At 30.8% G+C, this 19,214-nt stretch overlaps 1 protein-coding gene across 4 annotated transcripts in view; it reads right to left on the bottom strand.

Annotated features, from left to right (window-relative positions):
* The window catches only part of LOC131853764 (uncharacterized), a 54,709-nt gene that overhangs the window by 5,872 nt on the left and 29,623 nt on the right, over positions 1-19,214 (bottom strand). For 3 of the 4 annotated variants that reach the window (XM_059204795.1, XM_059204796.1, XM_059204798.1), the window contains exons 3-4: positions 2,550-2,707; positions 1,833-1,997 (exon numbers count right to left, since the gene is read on the bottom strand). In XM_059204795.1, coding sequence (XP_059060778.1) covers positions 1,833-1,997; positions 2,550-2,649 — 265 coding nt within the window. In that variant the 5' untranslated portion in view covers positions 2,650-2,707. Of the gene's footprint in view, positions 1-1,832; positions 1,998-2,536; positions 2,708-19,214 lie in introns of those variants that run through there. The other variant, XM_059204797.1, reaches the window with a different exon arrangement.

Genomic DNA, 19,214 nt, shown 5'->3' on the forward strand with positions numbered 1-19,214 from the left:
GTTTCACAGGCATAAAATTTATAGCCTATGTCTTATTCTGTGTATAAGCTATATTGCTGTGAATTTTTATCAAAATCCGTTCAGTAGTTTTTGCGTGAAAGAGTAACAAACATCCATTCATCCATCCATACTACTATCGCGCACAAATCTACTACGACATTTTTTTATTCACCTTTAAAATATTTCGAACTGTAAATATAATAATGCGCTATCATTATTATACAAGTTCATTGGACATTATATCCAGTTATACAAAAGTAATATACCTACTTATCTACTTGCATGGTGTTGCAATGAATACAGTAGATGGTATAATTACGTTCATACACTGCATTATTGCGACGGTTTTCATAGCCAGGCATTCTTATTGGGTATTAAGAACTATAACATGTAATCAATTCACAAACAATCTGCTCCTAATTCCTAGTTATTATGCTCGTAGATGCTAGCCGCTCAATAATTCAGAAAAGTCAATATAATCAAAATATCTCTTTACTAAATTAGAAAGTATTTTTTTATTTCTATCTAACACTAGTTTTTAAAATTATTTATTCCTGGCCTGGAATAAAAAATTATGCTAGGAATTTAAGACAGCTTTTCTACAACTTTCTCTTGCGTTGATTGTCGATTCTTTAGCGCGCACAAACGCACCGACAAAAATATAACAATCATTGTTTTAGTTTGTCATATAATAGTTTTTTTTTTCATATATCTTTTAGGTACAAAGTATGATTTAATTTTTGTTATAGGTATAGATTTTATACAATAGCATATGGGTTCAGTATGTAATTAAATAATATGAAGCAACAATATCCTATAAATTTAAATTTCGGTTACATATTGATTTTTTCGGTTCCACCAATATGCATCAAAGATTTTTCCATAGGTTTCTCTTTAGGTATATCATACGCAGGATTGACTACGTAATCATAAATATTCAATTTACTCACACTTCAATTCACAGTAATAAAGTATCATATCAATAAAAAGTAGGTTGTAAAATATTATAGTTTAATTTTGGCAGTTAAATCATGAAATTTATTTTGAAATAAGGTGATAGTTTTTATTAATAGAATTATGGACGTGTGAACCAATAAATAAGAGAAGGCCTCATTGATATTGCATATTGATATTAAATTGCATTGCAATATACTAAATATGAAATTAGACATGTATTTCTAAGTATCTTTTTTATGTAAGTTTTTATATGCTGTTTTAGTATCTATTTATTACGAAAGACATCCCACGTAACACATTAATATTACTTTTTTCAGTTAGAGTATAGTGGTCATAGAATACTAACGCAACAGCATACTCATGCGAGTGGCCTTTATTTTTATTTTTTTTTTAAATGAATTTTCCTTGATGGTCTCAATTAACTGACTTCATGATCATCATATCATCCTCGACTGGTGGCCGTACCGTCATATGCACTAACGATACAGGCTACAGTATATGATAATAATATTAGCATAAAGATGAAGTCAGGTCAGTTAGGCGACGTTGAAAAATTCATCAGGAATTAACCAGAATGGTTTTCAAAGATTACGTGGAGGTCGACTTGACTTGATGTATTGTTAGCCATACATTTATGGCTAACAATAGATTCTCTAATTGCTTCTTTGTCAATTTCTCAAGACAGGGTCGTCACCATCAGGAATGCGTTTTCCAAACAAATCTCTACAGGCATTTCTATCTTGTGCTAAGTGGACCGCCGACTGCATATTTCGTTTCACGGTCTTTCGAACAGAATCAATCCAACGCCCTACCTTCTTCCGTCCACGTGGCAAATTTTAATTTATTATTATTATTTTTTTAAACTTATTACTAACCGGGCAGATCGTCAACACACAGCTCTCGGTCTTCTCTAAAGAGCGGTGCTCGATGGGGGCACGTGCATATGCATCGATCGCCAGCACTAACCCTGAAGCTTGCGTCCACTTCTGCGCTGGCCCTCGCGCCGTGCTCCCCACAATGCCCCATGCCACACTCTTCATCTGAAAGATTAAAACTTAATTTAGTATTATTGAAACTATAAGTTTGAAGAATATGTTAGACCTACTATACACTGGAATCATTCGAAGATACATTTTTTTATGGATGATTATGAAATGGTGCTCCTGGCTGCGCTAGCGGTTTACGCAGGCGGAGTACCAGTAGAAGAGGATAACGTTAAAATGAAGTAAGTTAGGTCCATTAACACACTTAATTTAAACAGTTAGTAAATTTAAGTTTATATTGATCAGGGTGTGAATAAATTACATTACGTATATAATTTATTGATCCCTTTGTAATGTTCATTTATTTAAGTTTTCCTATAACTCCTAGTATATTAGTTGTTGTCTCCATAATATCAGTTCGTTTAAGCTCCAGGTCCTAACTCCGCAGCGTCTACATGAAATATCCCTTCTCTTACGCATCACGGTCCGTGTGCGCCCAGAGTTACACATACTCAACATTCAGAATTGCTATTTAATGTTTGTAAGGATTACCAGTTGATGAAAATAATTAGAACCCATGAATCCGCCACCCGTACCTGAGCAACTAACCAATGAGAGTGAAGACATCGCCGGTGTCGCGGCGCGAGACTTCGCCGTAGTGCGCACCCGCTGAGGCGATGCTCAGCAGGAGGAGCAGCGTTACGGCCATGTCACCCCGCGCCGCCAGCACCCAGCCATTCGTCTCGCAACTGCATCGCTCTCACGACCTGAAAGATAAGATTAACATATATATATATTTTACTAGCTTACTCGAGCAACTATTTCTGCATCACACTTACTTGACATTTATCGTTATATTTCACTCAATTTACATAATATCTATTTAAATATAAGAATATGACTGTAAAGTTTCATAAAAATTCGTTGAGTAGTTTTTGCGTGAAAAAGTAACAAACTCACAAACTTTCGTTTGTACTATTAGTAAGATGTAATTGGAATGACAAGCAAGCTGACGACCCACCTGATGGTAAGCGTTAACCGTCGCCTCTATATATGTACAGCACTACGGACATCACGTTATCATGTGACACCTGTGAAACTACTCATGCCTGAGAGATGTTATGCCTATACTACCGAAACAGCTTACAAAACAAGCTGCTTGGCAGCTAAAATAGGTGAAACCATGCAGACGACTTTTTACAGTGTACCTCTGATGAATATTTAACTGACTTTTGACTAACTGACTGTCAAAAGAAGGTAATACTTTTTAAGTATTGTAATAGATGTTCCTTATACATGATCCGATAATTTTTAAACATTCAGATATGTTTAAAAATTATATAAATCATAACAATAAATATAACATTGTATATCATAATTAATGTGATTTCTAAAGTATTTATTTATACTTCAATTTATACGATAAATAATTGAATCGAAAGGAGGAAGTAAGTGTCGCATCGATAAGAAATTCTCCAATTTAATAGTTAAAATCTATGAGAAGCAAAAACTTAGGTATAACTAACGTGGGTAATACTGCGTTTCGAATACTAAAAAAGTACGGCACTGTTCATATTGCCCGAGACGTTACCGGCGCATCTAATCGTCCAATTGTTACCTAATAGGTGATATTAAAATTACATTTGTATGACATTTGAATGAAAGTAATTTTGAGTGAAAATAGTACATATCTCGAAATAAATCGTAAGGCGAATGATGAAATGTAACAGCGCATAGTGAAAGCATGCACTTCGTTGCAAAAATTCATGAGCATTGTTCGATGTTGGATTTCACTCGGTTCACATGATTTCCTCTATAGCGTTGGTTACTTTATAACCTTTGAGAAAATATACTTGGCAGCACACATAGTGCTAGCTCACGCGATGATTACGAACTTTAGGTATACTTGCGTGTTATACATTTCTCATTGAAGAGTCGAGCGTTGGCACGCGTCACATTTATTGACTTTTCGTAATTCCATGTTTCCGCGCCCGCACAGCTTTTGGTAGGTGTTTATTTAACTGTCTCGTGCAAACATCACACTCTTAAACCAAGAACGGTTTAAAATATTATTGAAGTGACAATATTTTACGGTGTAATGACACTAACAAACTGGCGCAGTGGTGGGTCGGGACTTTCAGATATCCAAGGTACCTACTGTCATGATTTACGCTTTGTCAATCAATTTTGTGCAAGTAACATTATTACTGATTTTGCAATATAGGTACCAATATCTTTAGGAGATACATTATTTATTATATTCAATATATATAGTAATAGGCGATTATTTAAGTGACATGAAAAGTAGACACATTACATAAACTGTCGATATTTATCATTCTTAGACACCGCTGTAGTGGAATGGGCTATTGTTAGTGGGAAAACTAGATATTTTGGCGTAAAGAACAAAGGCCACACAGGTTTCATTTAAGTTTTATGACATGTCATTGGCGCGTCTTACGGGATTTTCTGAAGAAGAGAGGCGATTTGTGGCGCGAAATGTGCAATTTGAGGGCGAATGGCGTTTCGGTGTAAGCCTACAATGGAACCACTGCGAATGGCAGAGGTATAGAATTAATAACAAGGAAATTGTTGGTATAATAGAAAATAGTGTATTGTTTATGATTTACAGATACAAGAAGGTTCGCTTTAAAGCGGTTAATATATATTTTCCGGTATTTTATACTGTATAGGAATACCTATAAATAGATTTTGGTCGTAACTTCTTATTACGTAGAAACGATATTAATTATTATTGAGATATAGATAGACATACATATGTTTTTAGTGCGTAATATGTTGCATCCACCTGCAACCACCAATGCATCTTGCTTGCAACTGTCAATCGATCTCTTCAAGGGATACTACGTGGTGGTCGACATGATAGGTTAAACATTTTGGCTACTCTCATACCAGTTTTCATTACTAACAATCAAGATAAGTACTTACAGAAACTTAAAAAAACTACTTAAAAGTATTGCATTTCAGTCAGTAATCTAAAAACAAAAAAATCAAAACTGATTATCATCCACTGTGATTGCTTTATTTCAATAAAATTGTTTCATAAATGGTAGGTAGATACGATAATTGTGTTGTGCTCATGACAAACCGTTACCAATAGACGGCTGTACTCCATGTAGTAGGCATGTACAGATAATGATCACATATCAGTTTAATGCTTGATTGATATTAAGAATTCTTAAAATGTTTTATGTTTTACGATCGCGTCGATATAAGAAATAATGATCATGGTAGACTTTAACACTGCTATACCAACGGAACTCTCAGTTATGTCGGCAAAATTATATACATTACACTGTTCCTACTGCCTACTTTACAAAGTTGTTTACCACTTATTATTTTAGACATTTATTATATATTATTATAATGAATAAGAAACTGAAGAAGCTAGGTACTCATGCGTTAAGATATTAATATATTGACGGTTACGGGAATGCATATATTCCCGTAACAATATGTGCTACTAATAAACACAATTTAATATTTTCTATAAGTAGGTATAAAATAATTAACCACATGCATTCTAGTAATAATTTGGCATTCTTTCTATAAAAAAAAGTACTTATACCTATTTAATTGTGTTTCTGTCACCGTTAACTTAATTTACAAATCAAATAATTTTACGACTTCTTACGACTCTTCTATTTTTTACGACTACCATGAAAGTACCGCGAAGTGCCTAGTGATCCGGCAGAATACAACTGTAATTGAAATTAAATGGTAGTATAATGTCAATTAAAATGAAATAAAAATCTTATATCAATTTTATATACGTAGGCGAATGGATGTCAGATATATCGCTATTTTCATAATGTATCTATTCAGACACACTGAACCACACGTAACGTAAAATTATCTGAATTAAATCGGTTGCAGATATAGAATGGCGGTGAAAATATTTGTAGATTATTTCGCAAGAATACACAGTGACGATCTATCCCATTGAAAATTTGTTTATTTAACAGTGTTAGTCGTATAGGCGCTATGCCCGTAAGCGTAATATTTAGTAGCTAAGAGTAAGCTAAGCGTAATATTTAAAAAACTATATTACTTCAAAGAAGATTTGCGATAATGACTATTGATGTTTTTATAGTTTATCTGATAGAACGTATTCAAATTTGATTCTTGATAATTTGATTCAATTTCATGAAATTTCGTGAAAAGCAGGATTTGATCTAATCGATGTATTCCGTAGGTACTTACAAATACTTAAAAAATGTGAAATACTTAAAGCAAGAACAATACTTAAAAACAATTTGTAGTTATTAACGTATTTCACATAATAGAATCATTTCATTTTCAATAAAGATAATCGAAAAATATAGAATATCACACTGTTATTGATAAAAGCTACAATTTACGGAAAACATAATGAAACTCATTACAAAATCGAGGCCTTAGGCGCCGGGGACTGCCACCGGTCAAACTAGTTAATTATTCGATATTATTTAGTTCTAATGTCGAGTTCTTCATAATACTTATGAAGATGAATGACTACTATTCTTAAGATTCCAACTATGGTATACGCGATAGCCTCCAGGTCAATAAATTGAGCTTCACAGCAATTTTATTATGTAGTTCGAATACTTTGAGTTTTAACAATATACATTTCTACTTGGAGCTTAACATATTTTTTATATTATAGGGTGCGTAGTAAGCTCCGTTTTTGTATGTAATATAATAATTATATCTGTATGTAAGTACAGTTATTTGATTGCTGTATTTTAGTGGAATTATTATCAATGTAAACATTGCTCGAGGTATCTATTTAATATTATTAGCATTGATAAGTGCATATAATCAGGAGTTAGATTCAAATTAGGAGTTCTAACAATTACATGCTTATGCACAGGCAATAAAAATGTACGTACATTTTTTTTTACTATTAGATACGTACTTTGGTTGTAACTTTTTTTATTATATTTATATTGTTACGTAATGCAATATGCAATACAGCGTTTCATCATTAAATATTTTCTACTTTACTCTTGTGAATGCGAATCATATTCATATAACTTGTGTGAATTCAATATGTATTACTAGTGTTATGTAATTTGATGTGAAATCGATAGCATATAACCACAACATAACAAAGTCATATACTAAAATATTTTATAAAAATCGATATAATTGTACCATAATAAAGTCGTACCTGGAAATGAATTTTCCATAATTTTATTACGGTATAATACAGTATATTAGGGCGATGTATATAAGATAGGTACTTTCAAAATAAACGACCTAATCATGACATCTAAATTTATTAATGCTAACAAACGTGACGCGTAATATTTGTCTTAAATTTAAAAATGCCTACGCAGTCATATATATTATTTATTTTTTCCATGCTCTACGTACCTATATCTCTACCATACGTGTGAAAATTTTGTCATCAAACTTACGAGTCCGAAAGTTTTCACACGTGAGTATTTTCTTATTTGTTAAATTGCTCATAAATCTAATTTAACGCGCCATTAAATGTTTGTAAATTAGACGGGATATTTTAAATAATAATTAACTACTCAGTGTCATATTTTATGAGTTTTGTTTTAGTGCTACATATGTACATATATATACAAAATTTAAAAAGTGTAAAGGAAACGACATTGAAACAAAAGGAACTCAAGAATATAATAAACATTTCCACTTATTTAACTTGCAACATTAGCAATTACGACTATCAAAAATGTTATTAAATATAATCCTTCTAATTTATTTTGACTTACCTACTTAATTGGACCGTAGTATATGTTATTTGTACAGTGACATGACAATGACATCAATATAGAAGGTAATCGAGACTGTGTTCGCTCTAGCCCCTCCTAGAACACCAAACTTAAGGTGATGGGGATTAATATTAATTAATTAATAATTAAAAACGCAACCAATACTCTGTATAGCATCCTCCACTAGTGCCTCGAAAGCGTAAACCGTTAGCTCAGATAAATGCACCATTACATTATCATCGATTATAAAAAAAACATATAGAATGTAAACGGTTACCGTAGCCTGTGAATGCGTAAAATATCGGAGGTGTGACGTGCGCGTTACTGACTCTTAAGATAGGTTTAAGTACTCTTCTTGAAAACTTCATGCTGTAGCTTCTAAAAATCTTGTATGTTCGTCAATAAAACTAACTCTTGTCACCTCAACACATTATGATCGTTGTATGTATACACACATATGTATATTTGCATGCCAAAGTCGAAGACTTGCGTTAACGTCTTCTCAATCACTAAGGCCTTACTATAATATACATTACATATGTACCAGCTCAGTATGACGTTAAAAGAGTATATATTACACCTAATAAGGTGTAAGCAACTGTATACAATGTTGGAATCATTACAGCACTTATTTCAGTAGCTGCGTAATACTACTAGTAGAGATCATATATGAAAGTTAATAGGACGTATAATTTATTACCGAGTTGTAATGACCACCCAGTGATGATTTAATTTATCTCTGATTAGGCATCTGATGGACAAAGGCCGACCTTATTATATATTATCTCGTGGTACGTTATTGGTTGTATGGTTGAGTAGACCGGATGCATTAGATACGATTATCTTCACTGGACCGCTATCTTATTAATTATATTGTATTTTGCTGTCAGTAGTAATCTGGGGTATTTCATTGTGAGGTAGCATAGGTTAACAAGGTGTTTCCTCGGCGAGTGTTGGATACCTTCTCTCGGTCATGATTATAGTAACATTATATCTGTACAGAGAGTCATATTAAGCACTACTAAATAATAACATATTTGAGTTTTGAATTTAACATAAATGGTAATACTTCTCTCATACTTTCCCTATATCTGTGTACCTTAGTTTTGTTAATATTTTATATAATTTTTTTATTTGACTTTTGTCAGAAACAGTCTATCGGTGGCGTTTATCCTAGGTCAGTCATATCATGTTTATTCATTGTCATACATTCGAAGCTCTTAAATAAGTAACGACAGAGTCATTTAGGTACAACAATTAGTGCCTATTCGGAATTAATTCCCTGTAAGTACCTACCTGTTATAGTTTTCAAGTTATAATAATGATCCAGGAGAATCCACACTGCGCCATCTAGTCCCAAAGCAAGCAGAGCTAGTATATATATTGAATAACTGTTAATATGTACATAATATACCTACATAGAAACCACCCGGACCAAATAATACAACAATTTGTATCTTGCGAGAATCCAACCCATTATAATCGGTAGTGCTAAACCCCTATATTACCAAGGCTACGCTATGCTATTAAAAAACGTAAAATCTATTTTATAAATGTATAAGTATTTACAAATATCCTCGTAAAATTTTCAAAGTTTCCTTAACCGTAACTAATGATATCCTTAAAGCTGTAAGTATCCACTCTTGACGTCTTGAGACAGGTCTGTCGGTCGGTTTGTGGCAATGCAAATATATTGGTTGCAAATACGATAATCCCTCTTATCCAAGTACCTTCGAAAATACTCTAGGTTTACTGAAGTATAAAATGGCTTACTTTGGAATAATACTCGTATGTTTATTTTTACCTTACAAGATGTCAATTTAAATTGAAAGTTCCATGTAATTGTCTTGTATGACACATTTATAGAAATAATAGGATTGAATTTAAAATGATCCGATAGCTATTAGAATGAAATTCGACATCATTAAAAATCCTCAGTAATCTTCAAAAGAAGAAAACTTCTGAAATCGCCTTTATTTTGTATGTACCTAATATTTTGTTATTCTGTACTTTTAATACTTGACACTAGTTTAATCTCGAATGAAATAATCTTTTTGTGGAATAAATTTCAATGAGTTATTAATATTTGATATCAAATAACCTTATAATCTACAATTTGACCACATGGAAAAATCCTATGTTTGCACTATGTACTGCTACGCACCATTACACTTGAACGGTATATCCGACTTACGTTTTTGACGAAAAACATTGGCTACCACTTGGTTAGCATCGACCATTATAAGCGGGAGTGGTCAAACATCTTCACTCAAGAGGTACTACTAACTATTGTTCAATATATTTCCACCAAAACTAAAAGCAAACATGACTGGCTAAATTATTCAAAAACTAGATTTTATATGCTCCTTTCATTTGAGGTAGATACTAGAATTGATTATGGAATTATATCACGTATTTTGAAGATGTTAGTATTTTATGCATTCAGATGTTAGAAAAGTGGAATGTTTGATGAACGATTTACATAAAAGTCAGGATTACTATATAAATATAACCAAAATTAACAAAAGTTTCATCTTATTTTTTTACGATGTAATAAGTACCTATAAATTACGAGGGAAATATAATTAATTCGTATCAAAATTTTTAAACCTAATCATTTCGAAAGTGTCAACGAGTGTGTTTGTATGTAATTACATTACACTGTTATCTGACACTTGTCCATTTCACGGCTACTTCAAGATTCCAATGAAACGTGATAGCCCCATCATTTTTATTGACAGTATAATGTTGCATACAAAATTTGAAACGATAAACCAAAATACAAGGAGTGATAGAGTGAAATATTTTAAGATATAATCTGTAATTGGTCGTATTATATGCAGACTTTACTATGTTCTTTTCAAATAAAATGTCGTTTTTATTGTTTATAGAAAACACTTAAAAGACTACGCCGTTTTTTATATCAGGAAAAATATAAAATTTACTTATTTCTATAAAGTTCACTGAAGAATGAATAGAAAAATATTATAAAAAACTTAAAATTGTCATGAATAAAACTGAACTTCAATCAACTGAAAACTAACATGGTACAATGTTACCAACATTCAAAGCAAACTCTATTGATTGCAGAATAAACATCATCATACCGAATTTAACACCTTATCGTGTCAAATATACACAATAATAAAGTTAAAATTAAAACCTCTTTTATGTTATTTGTTCAAGTAGCTACATTGTGCCGATACAAAAAAATATAATACAATCTTTATCATATTTTAAGACTAATTACAGCAAAATTATAAAAGTATTCATTACTAATCAATCACTTAAGTAGGGGGAAATACGTCAATTTACAGTCCTAACGCAATGGTCCGCCGGGTCGATCACAATCTATCATTTCAGACGTCTAATTTGAGATGCTTCCCGTGTTATTGATTGTTAATGATGTATTAGTTGTAATTAAATTTTAACGCTATTACTATTCGTAATGTTAATGGCATTGACAACCGTAACTTAGGTACCTTAGTTACCTACTTATATAATGAGAATAAAAATAAAGAGTATTTTAAATGAGTTTGTTAAAAAGTATTTAAATTATTATTTATTCCTGAACAATCAACCTGTACATTTGTTTGTAATTTTGATATAAAAAGGATCGACACTTCAAGTATGTAATATTATGTTATCTGTACTTTAAGTAAGAAAATTGTTCTTATTCGTTCTTTATTGACATTTTACTTGTCCGTCTAAAATTTATATGTATTAGAAAAAAAATATTATTAATTTTCAGTAAAATATAACTCAATGTAAGAAAGATTTTCATTCGATATTTTTCAATTAGTAATGTCTAGGTAGCCATTCAAATGGCATATTCATCTTACATACAAAGAAACATACATAAAAGAGCCCGACAACATTATAAATAAACCTTCTTCAGTAAGTTTTTTCATTGACGCCTCATGCATGATTCGATTTATTTTTAACATAGATAAAAGAAATAGAGATTTATTTTGTGTTACTAAAAATATATGCTTTATAAAAAACAAATCTCGATATTGTGTATTTATTTAATTGTATAATGCACCGTGTGAAAGCAGTCTCACCGATCGTGATGTATGAACGGCACGTCAATTGTCGCTCGTTGATTGACTCTCGTCATGTGTGTGTAATAAACTATGTAGATGGATACGTAGCACGGATACTCCAGGAGACAATGTCCACATCATTTACACGTACCTAATATATTTAAAATTAGTTGATATTAGATCTCCTACTTCTTAGCTTAACTGCTATAAATTAAAATAAAATCATTAAAAAAATAGTAGATATAATTATATACAATGGCTCGAGTACTATATTTCAATATATGTAAAAGTTTAAACATATATATCAAGTTAGGTATAGAACCTAGTAAAAAGATACTAAATTAGGTACATGAAGTCATAAACTCAAAATCTTTCATTCTTGTAATACGTCATACTTTTTCACTATCTCTACCTTCGTTCGGCTAGCTATTTCCGTTGAGAAGAAATGGCAAGAAATTCAACTGGTCATTTTATATTTTATTATTATCTTGAAATAGTTCATAGCAGATAAGATAGCAATATAAACCCTAAATGATTTTGAATTTGGTGGACATCAAAAGAATCGTGTTCACATACATTTCAAACTAACCCTTCGGCTGTGGAAACATCAATAAATTTTGAAATCTACATTGTACCAAGAGATGGCAGTAGGTGCGTACCCTGTTTCAAGGAATTAAAATACTAACTTTGCGAAATGAATTTCACCACAACGTTGTTATTTAACAAACTCTATTTACTCATTTTAGTATTACTTTTGTGAAGTTGTATTTATTTTATTTTCGTAAAATCATTCTCATTACATATTTCATACATTCAGTGATGCTTAGCTCTAGGACATTGTGTTCAACCCAGACGGTAGGTTCCCATGGTAGTGGCGAGACTTCGCACAGACACGTCACAAACGTACAGAATATAATATATACGAGTACAGTACAACATTGATACAGTAATTATATTATTATTTATTGGACTGCCGGTTGTTCTCTGCATTCAAATTTACATGTACCATTATATCTTTGACATTGGTGGGAAACCACTTATCTCATAAGTTTCCCTTGATTGGATAGAGAATTGAGGAATATAGAAGTAAAATAACGTAAGTGTAGTTTAGAATAAAGTACATAAAGACATTTTAATTTGTGTAACAGTCACAGTTCAGTCATAGTTAAATATATCAGCGGACTTGGTAATTACCAATATATTTGTTTATTGGTAATGTATCATATTAATTACCATTAAAATAACATTAAAAAAAATTGTAATAGAAGGTAGAAATGACAAACTGATTGAGTCATATAGTGCCGAATTCACCTGACGAGAAGTGGCCACAGTCCACCTGTATAAATATATGAACAATACTAAAGACATCAGATGATAATGTGATATCTGTGATACTCCTCACGCTTTGCCATTCCAATATGTGATATATCTCATTCATCAATACTCTTCACTCTTCAATCGATGCTTTTACATTATCAGTATCATTCCTTTAATAATAAACTACTTTAGATTGTTAGTTGTAACATTATCCAAATATTTGTTATTATTTTAAAATGTTCAAAATTTTATTGATGTCCGCGAATTATAACAGACATGTTGCAGGTGTTGGAACATTTTATTTACGGGTACGAATCGTTATATTAAACATTTAGACTTTATATTATACAAAATTTGTTTTCTTATCAAGTTAAAGTAAATAAATGGTACAGTTTAAAAATCTTTATAATGATTACCAAACATTGGTATCGAAAAGTTTATGGATTTCGCTCCAGCCTTCCAATGAACAAATAAAGGCTATAAAATATATTATCGCATATATCTTATCACAGAATCAGTAGCGGATAATGTCTAGATATACATATTATACAAGTACTAATTAAACATTAAGTGGATGTAAATGTTATTTGTGATAATAAATGAAATAACAAATGCCTAACTTTACTGTTCAGTTTATAACTTTTTCTTAAATGGAGTATAGAAACACGAGTTTATGTAGATTTTTGTTTCTAACTTTTACTATAATAAAATAAAACAGTTTAAACAGTTCTATACATTACAAAATTGTTAATTACATAAGTTAATAATAGCAAATAAACTAATGGGCCACCTTAGAAATGGTAACTATCACTTACAGATATATGTATTTTGTTGCATCTGTGGTGCTACCACTATCACAAAATACATTAAGACCCTTATGTGGTGTCTCCTATGCGTTACTATTCCTAATAACTAACATGTTTGTGCGCATTTGTACATAGTAATTATCGTATATTTTTGTATTTTAAAATAAGATATATTTTAAAATACGAAATATAACTAACAAAATAAGTTAAGGAACTTATTTTGCGCATTTTAAAATATAATAAGATATATTTTAAAATACGTATACAAACATCGTCCAGTACGATATTTGTATACGAGATAGTGAGTACTTTGAACGTCTACAATTAGTACGGAAATCTTACGTAGACGATAAAAGTTCGATACTGAAATAAATCGAATCCCATTCATAAAATTATTCCATCCTTATCCAATTAACCAAGCCACTTTATTTATGACAAATAATAAAAGCAAAATAAAGTTTTATAGCAACTTAATATATATAAAATACTGTATATTGGGTTTAAGTATTTTATTCATGTTAATAAAAATGGAACGAAATCGTATTTTTTGTCAATGAGGAAAAGTCTACAATTTAATTTCTGATTAAGACGTTCAACGGTAAGGGTTTATACTGAATATTATTTATTACGGTTTTATCTTTTTTCATTTACTTTAAGTAGCTACAATACATATACAAATTTCTCAAAATAAGTTGATGTTGATGCCATAAACTTAAAACTATGCCATAGATACATATGCTATACCATGCTAAAACTCTTTATGTTTTAGTTCCCAATTAGATTATCAGGTGTTAAAACTTATCTATAGGGGTCTAAGACGAACAATGTTCGTATTTCAGGGTCTGTACTCTAATATGAATATTTTTATTCTCATACGGTCTTAATCCGTAGATGTATATTTACGTAGCTATTAGGTACGTTCTTCTACTTATTATTTTATAGATATTATATATCTTCATTGTTTATAGGCCCCAGCTGTTGATTAGTTTGATAAATGTGTCATAACTTCTAATTGTATTGTCAAAGGTGTATATGTCAAAGATATATATAGACCTTAGAATGAGTGCTTTTACGACAATACCGTTTGTTGGTCATATTTTATATTTACGATTACAATAGTAAAGAGTTACAAATAAGCACAACAAGATTCAGGTAATTCGACAGACTGTACATGTCACAAAATTCACATTTAGAAATTGGGAACGGTCATTTTTTTATTTATTTTTTGTTAACTACTTGTCACGAAACGTTCCTATGAGTTTTGGCAGTTGTTCGGCATGTTTTAGTCAAAAATATGGTGGACAATGACCATCGTTAGGCATTATGTCTGTGGTTACGACCGTGCCCTGTTGACCTGACCACTTTTGTTGTATATTGTGCCACGGTTTTCGGAACGCAGTCCGAAAACACCGGTTTGACGTTTTCTAGACAGTTCATATTCTAACTTATTGTTTTTTTGTTATCAACTTGTGGTTGTAAGTAACAATGTTTCTATATAAACTAATATTGTAAAGAGGAAAGTTTTTTTTTGTAATGGATAAAAAATACATAATAGATTTATGTTTTATTTAAAATATATAATTATTAATTATTGGTCACATATTTTAGGTGAGTCGTTAGCTAAGTAATTATTTTGATGTTTTTCTACAACTATAATTTCCAGCATATTGTTAATTGATAATTTATTAATTAGGTGCTTGTTGTTTATATAATAGCTTTTATTTATGCGAATTATTTATGTTTATTTATGCAAAAGATTAAACATATAATATAATATTTAATATCTACATGCAAAGTCTTAGTCAATCTTTAACAAAATCATCGATGTACTGATAGAACTCTAAACTTAAAAACCGTATTTTCACCTCTGCCTATCCAATAAAGACATGCCGTGAAGATAGATGCTGTTTTCACGCGATTTACTTACATTATCTGACTGCGGTAACGGTGGTTACTTAGTGTAAACTTGAGTACATTATCGTTCGCTACTGGTTAACTGAGCCGGTTGGATGTTCGGATTTATATCTAATGCAGTAAAACATGTTAGTGCTTACAAGAAACATGTATTTAGTGTTTCGTAGTATTTAATATTTGGGAACTAATATTTTCAATAAAGATTTAACTGTTGAAGTATTTAAAATACAATACAAATGATCTTTATGTGCAATTATAGTATATTTATAATTTTACTCCTATTTACCTATGATATGCATTATGCAGTTCTAACGCGACTATATGTATCTTCTTGTTCTTAAAAAATTTAATGGATTTTTTTTATAAAGAAAATAGTTTTTAAGAAGTTACTCAATTTTACTTTAGTATACATTTAGTATTTATTCCTATTTCATAGTATTTTAATTTAAATATCTATCAGGCTAAGTTGATTGCAGCAATTTCAAATTTAATACAGTTACAAATCGTACGGACCTTTAGATTCGTTACGCTTTAGGATTCAGGTGCGTTGTATTAGTAGATAAATAACGGCCGTATGTACGTGCATAGATATCGGTTCGATTCCCGGCACTGGATGTAGGTATAATCGTTTAGATTGCACACGCACCACGTTCGAGAGCCGCGCGACGTGACGAGAGGACGAAACTTATATACCTAAGAATAGTTCCAACGTGGGACTGGAAACAGCCGATTTATATTTTAAATTTATTTTAGCGGTGCTATTTTCAACCGAGTTAAAAAAAGACTGTTTTTCTATATGTGTACTTTTATTAATATCCTTGACAATTGGGCATCGATAATTTTCGTTTGTTTAAAAGGGTTCACCTCCGAGGTGGTCCCATTGTCAGGATATGTTAAAGGGATCCCAGGTTATTTGTGGATAATTATTATTATCAATTATGATACAAAAGTAACATGAAGAAAGTAATTTTCTTCATCAGTCCATACTTACTACAGGAATTTCTTTAAAAATAATAAATTTTACAATAAACAGATACGGTCATTGGAACGCAACCTGTTTATTTTAATTTTAATTATATTTTTTATTTAAAAAACAAATAATAGATGCTAAAGAACAGAAGCTATTCTGTAGATATAGATTCCATGAAACTATGTAATTAATAATTAATTGCAAATAAAATTGGCATGTAGTAAAAATAGACTCAATCAACATGATCACGATTTATGAGTGATAATTCAGCTACCGTGTTAGGTGGTAAACAACAGAATACCTATTTTAATTGTCCATACTGTAAATAGGTTCTTACTCAAAGAATTCTACACAATATAATTGTAATAAACTTTTTGCAATTCCTACAATCATTACATTTTAATGTCTATGAATTAATTTATAGATATTTTGATAAAATTTTTAGATATTAAGTATTAGGTACCTCGTGATGTTTTCACCAAAACTTTACGGATTGTAATTATTCTTCTTGCAATGAATATTGTGTTAGCTCCGAGTAGTATTGATAGGTCGTTTTTTCTTTTAGACACAATATTATACTTGTATAACATATACATATAATTATGATGATATATTAAGACGTTGGAAACATACATATCTTGTTCTACGAAAATCTAACTAATTTTGCCGAAATTTCCAAAAATATGGGTGCATACACGGAGGCAACAGCAATGGACATAATTAAATTACCTAAATAAAAATGAGAAGAACAAAATAATAGTCGAATGAAAATATTAATTAATTTATAAATTAATTCTAGCAATCAAATGAAAGTTAATACACATTTTTTGCAGCACATACATTTTTCGATAAGGAAATCCCACATAAGACCCAAAAAATTGTAAGCGTATATACCCGATCACAAAGTAGTTAGACTAATGAGGAATAATAATGTAAAGTATGATAAAAACATTTTCAATAACCACCACTGTACTGTTGAAAAGATAGATTAAAGATTGTAATAAAATATTTATATGACTGTGCAACAATCTCAAATAACAAAAAAGCCCGTCGAATTAGTGTCAAAATTCAAAATCAAAAAAGGTGTTTAGTAAATGATTTGACCGCTATATACTAGACCGCTAAAGTAATGTGTTATAAGTACACATCATGCACGATAATAGTTTGGTCGCAATTATAATAAATAAAGATATGGTAGGAGATAATTTTTATAATAATATGGATGTACCTACTAACGATGCCGGTTCGTAATCATTGCTTTTTAATTAGGGAATTAAGTTATCATTTTGAAGGTAAAATTAACATTGTCAAAATGTTTGACTCTAAAATGTATTATATATTAGATAATGTGCTATCGACAGGGAGTTCATGCTCACACTCTAGAACCTAAATGGTCACGTACAGTGCGGTTTCAGAGGAATTTTCTCCTGCGAACATTCAGATTATCGAATAAACTATCTGTTGAGATTTTCTCTAGAGACTGCACCATTTTTTTGCTCTTAGAGTTTCACAAAAAGGACATACTAATGTTTTTTAAGGTCGAGAAAATATACGTGACATCATTAATACTTTTACGGCCATAAGCTAGGCAACTATTTAGTGTAAAATTCGTTTTTAAGCCTAAAATAAAAGAATTATGGTATTATAAACGTCACATAGATTAATAAAACTAGTCAATTTTGTAAAGTATTTTTCTTATAGAACTTAATAAAGGGAGAAAAAGCAAAGTTAAGTGACTCATACATTCACCATAATGGCTCATAATGAAATGAGATGTATAAAACGTGTCCATTTTAAGTGTGATTTATGACATTCAAATTCTTTAGACATCAAAGTAGAATAGCGTTAAGTCCCTATTAATTCAAAATTAATAACCCATTGATTCTTTAGGCCTCCATTGTACCTATAAAATATGGGCTTGGTCATTTATTTAATGAGTATTTGACTTCTAACGTCTATTAGTAGATTTTTTGATCCGCAAGATCTGCTTTATAATTTATGTTTATTAATTTAAAGTGCTAAATTATCCGTGTTTATGTACAAAATGAATTAATTGTTTAAATATTAGCATATGGTAATTGCGATAAATGGTAGATAATTATTCGCAATAATGATTGGCTGTTTTTAGACCTGTTTTATGTTTTGCGGGCTAACTAAATAATATCTAGTTTATTAACAATGCAGTATAAGTATATATCAATGTTGAAAAAATAATAATAGATAGGCCTTGGCCACCGTTTAGATACAAGTAGAAGAACTAATTAGAATTTCTATTTAATCCGAGATCGCACTAAATAGACAGCTAAAAATATGTCTCAGGAATTAATTCATTGGCTATCATTTGTAATGTTATGAAAATATTACTTGTATATAATTTTTATATAGTTATCATGATTTGCAGAGTCAGTATTTTGAATAGTCATCTAACTACTAAAGCCTAACTAATCAACCTTACAGAGCAAGTGTATAGACAG

This window comes from Achroia grisella, unplaced genomic scaffold, assembly GCF_030625045.1.
Source record: "Achroia grisella isolate CSIRO2021 unplaced genomic scaffold, CSIRO_AGI_Agris_v1 utg906, whole genome shotgun sequence".
In the NCBI taxonomy this organism is placed as follows: domain Eukaryota; kingdom Metazoa; phylum Arthropoda; class Insecta; order Lepidoptera; family Pyralidae; genus Achroia; species Achroia grisella.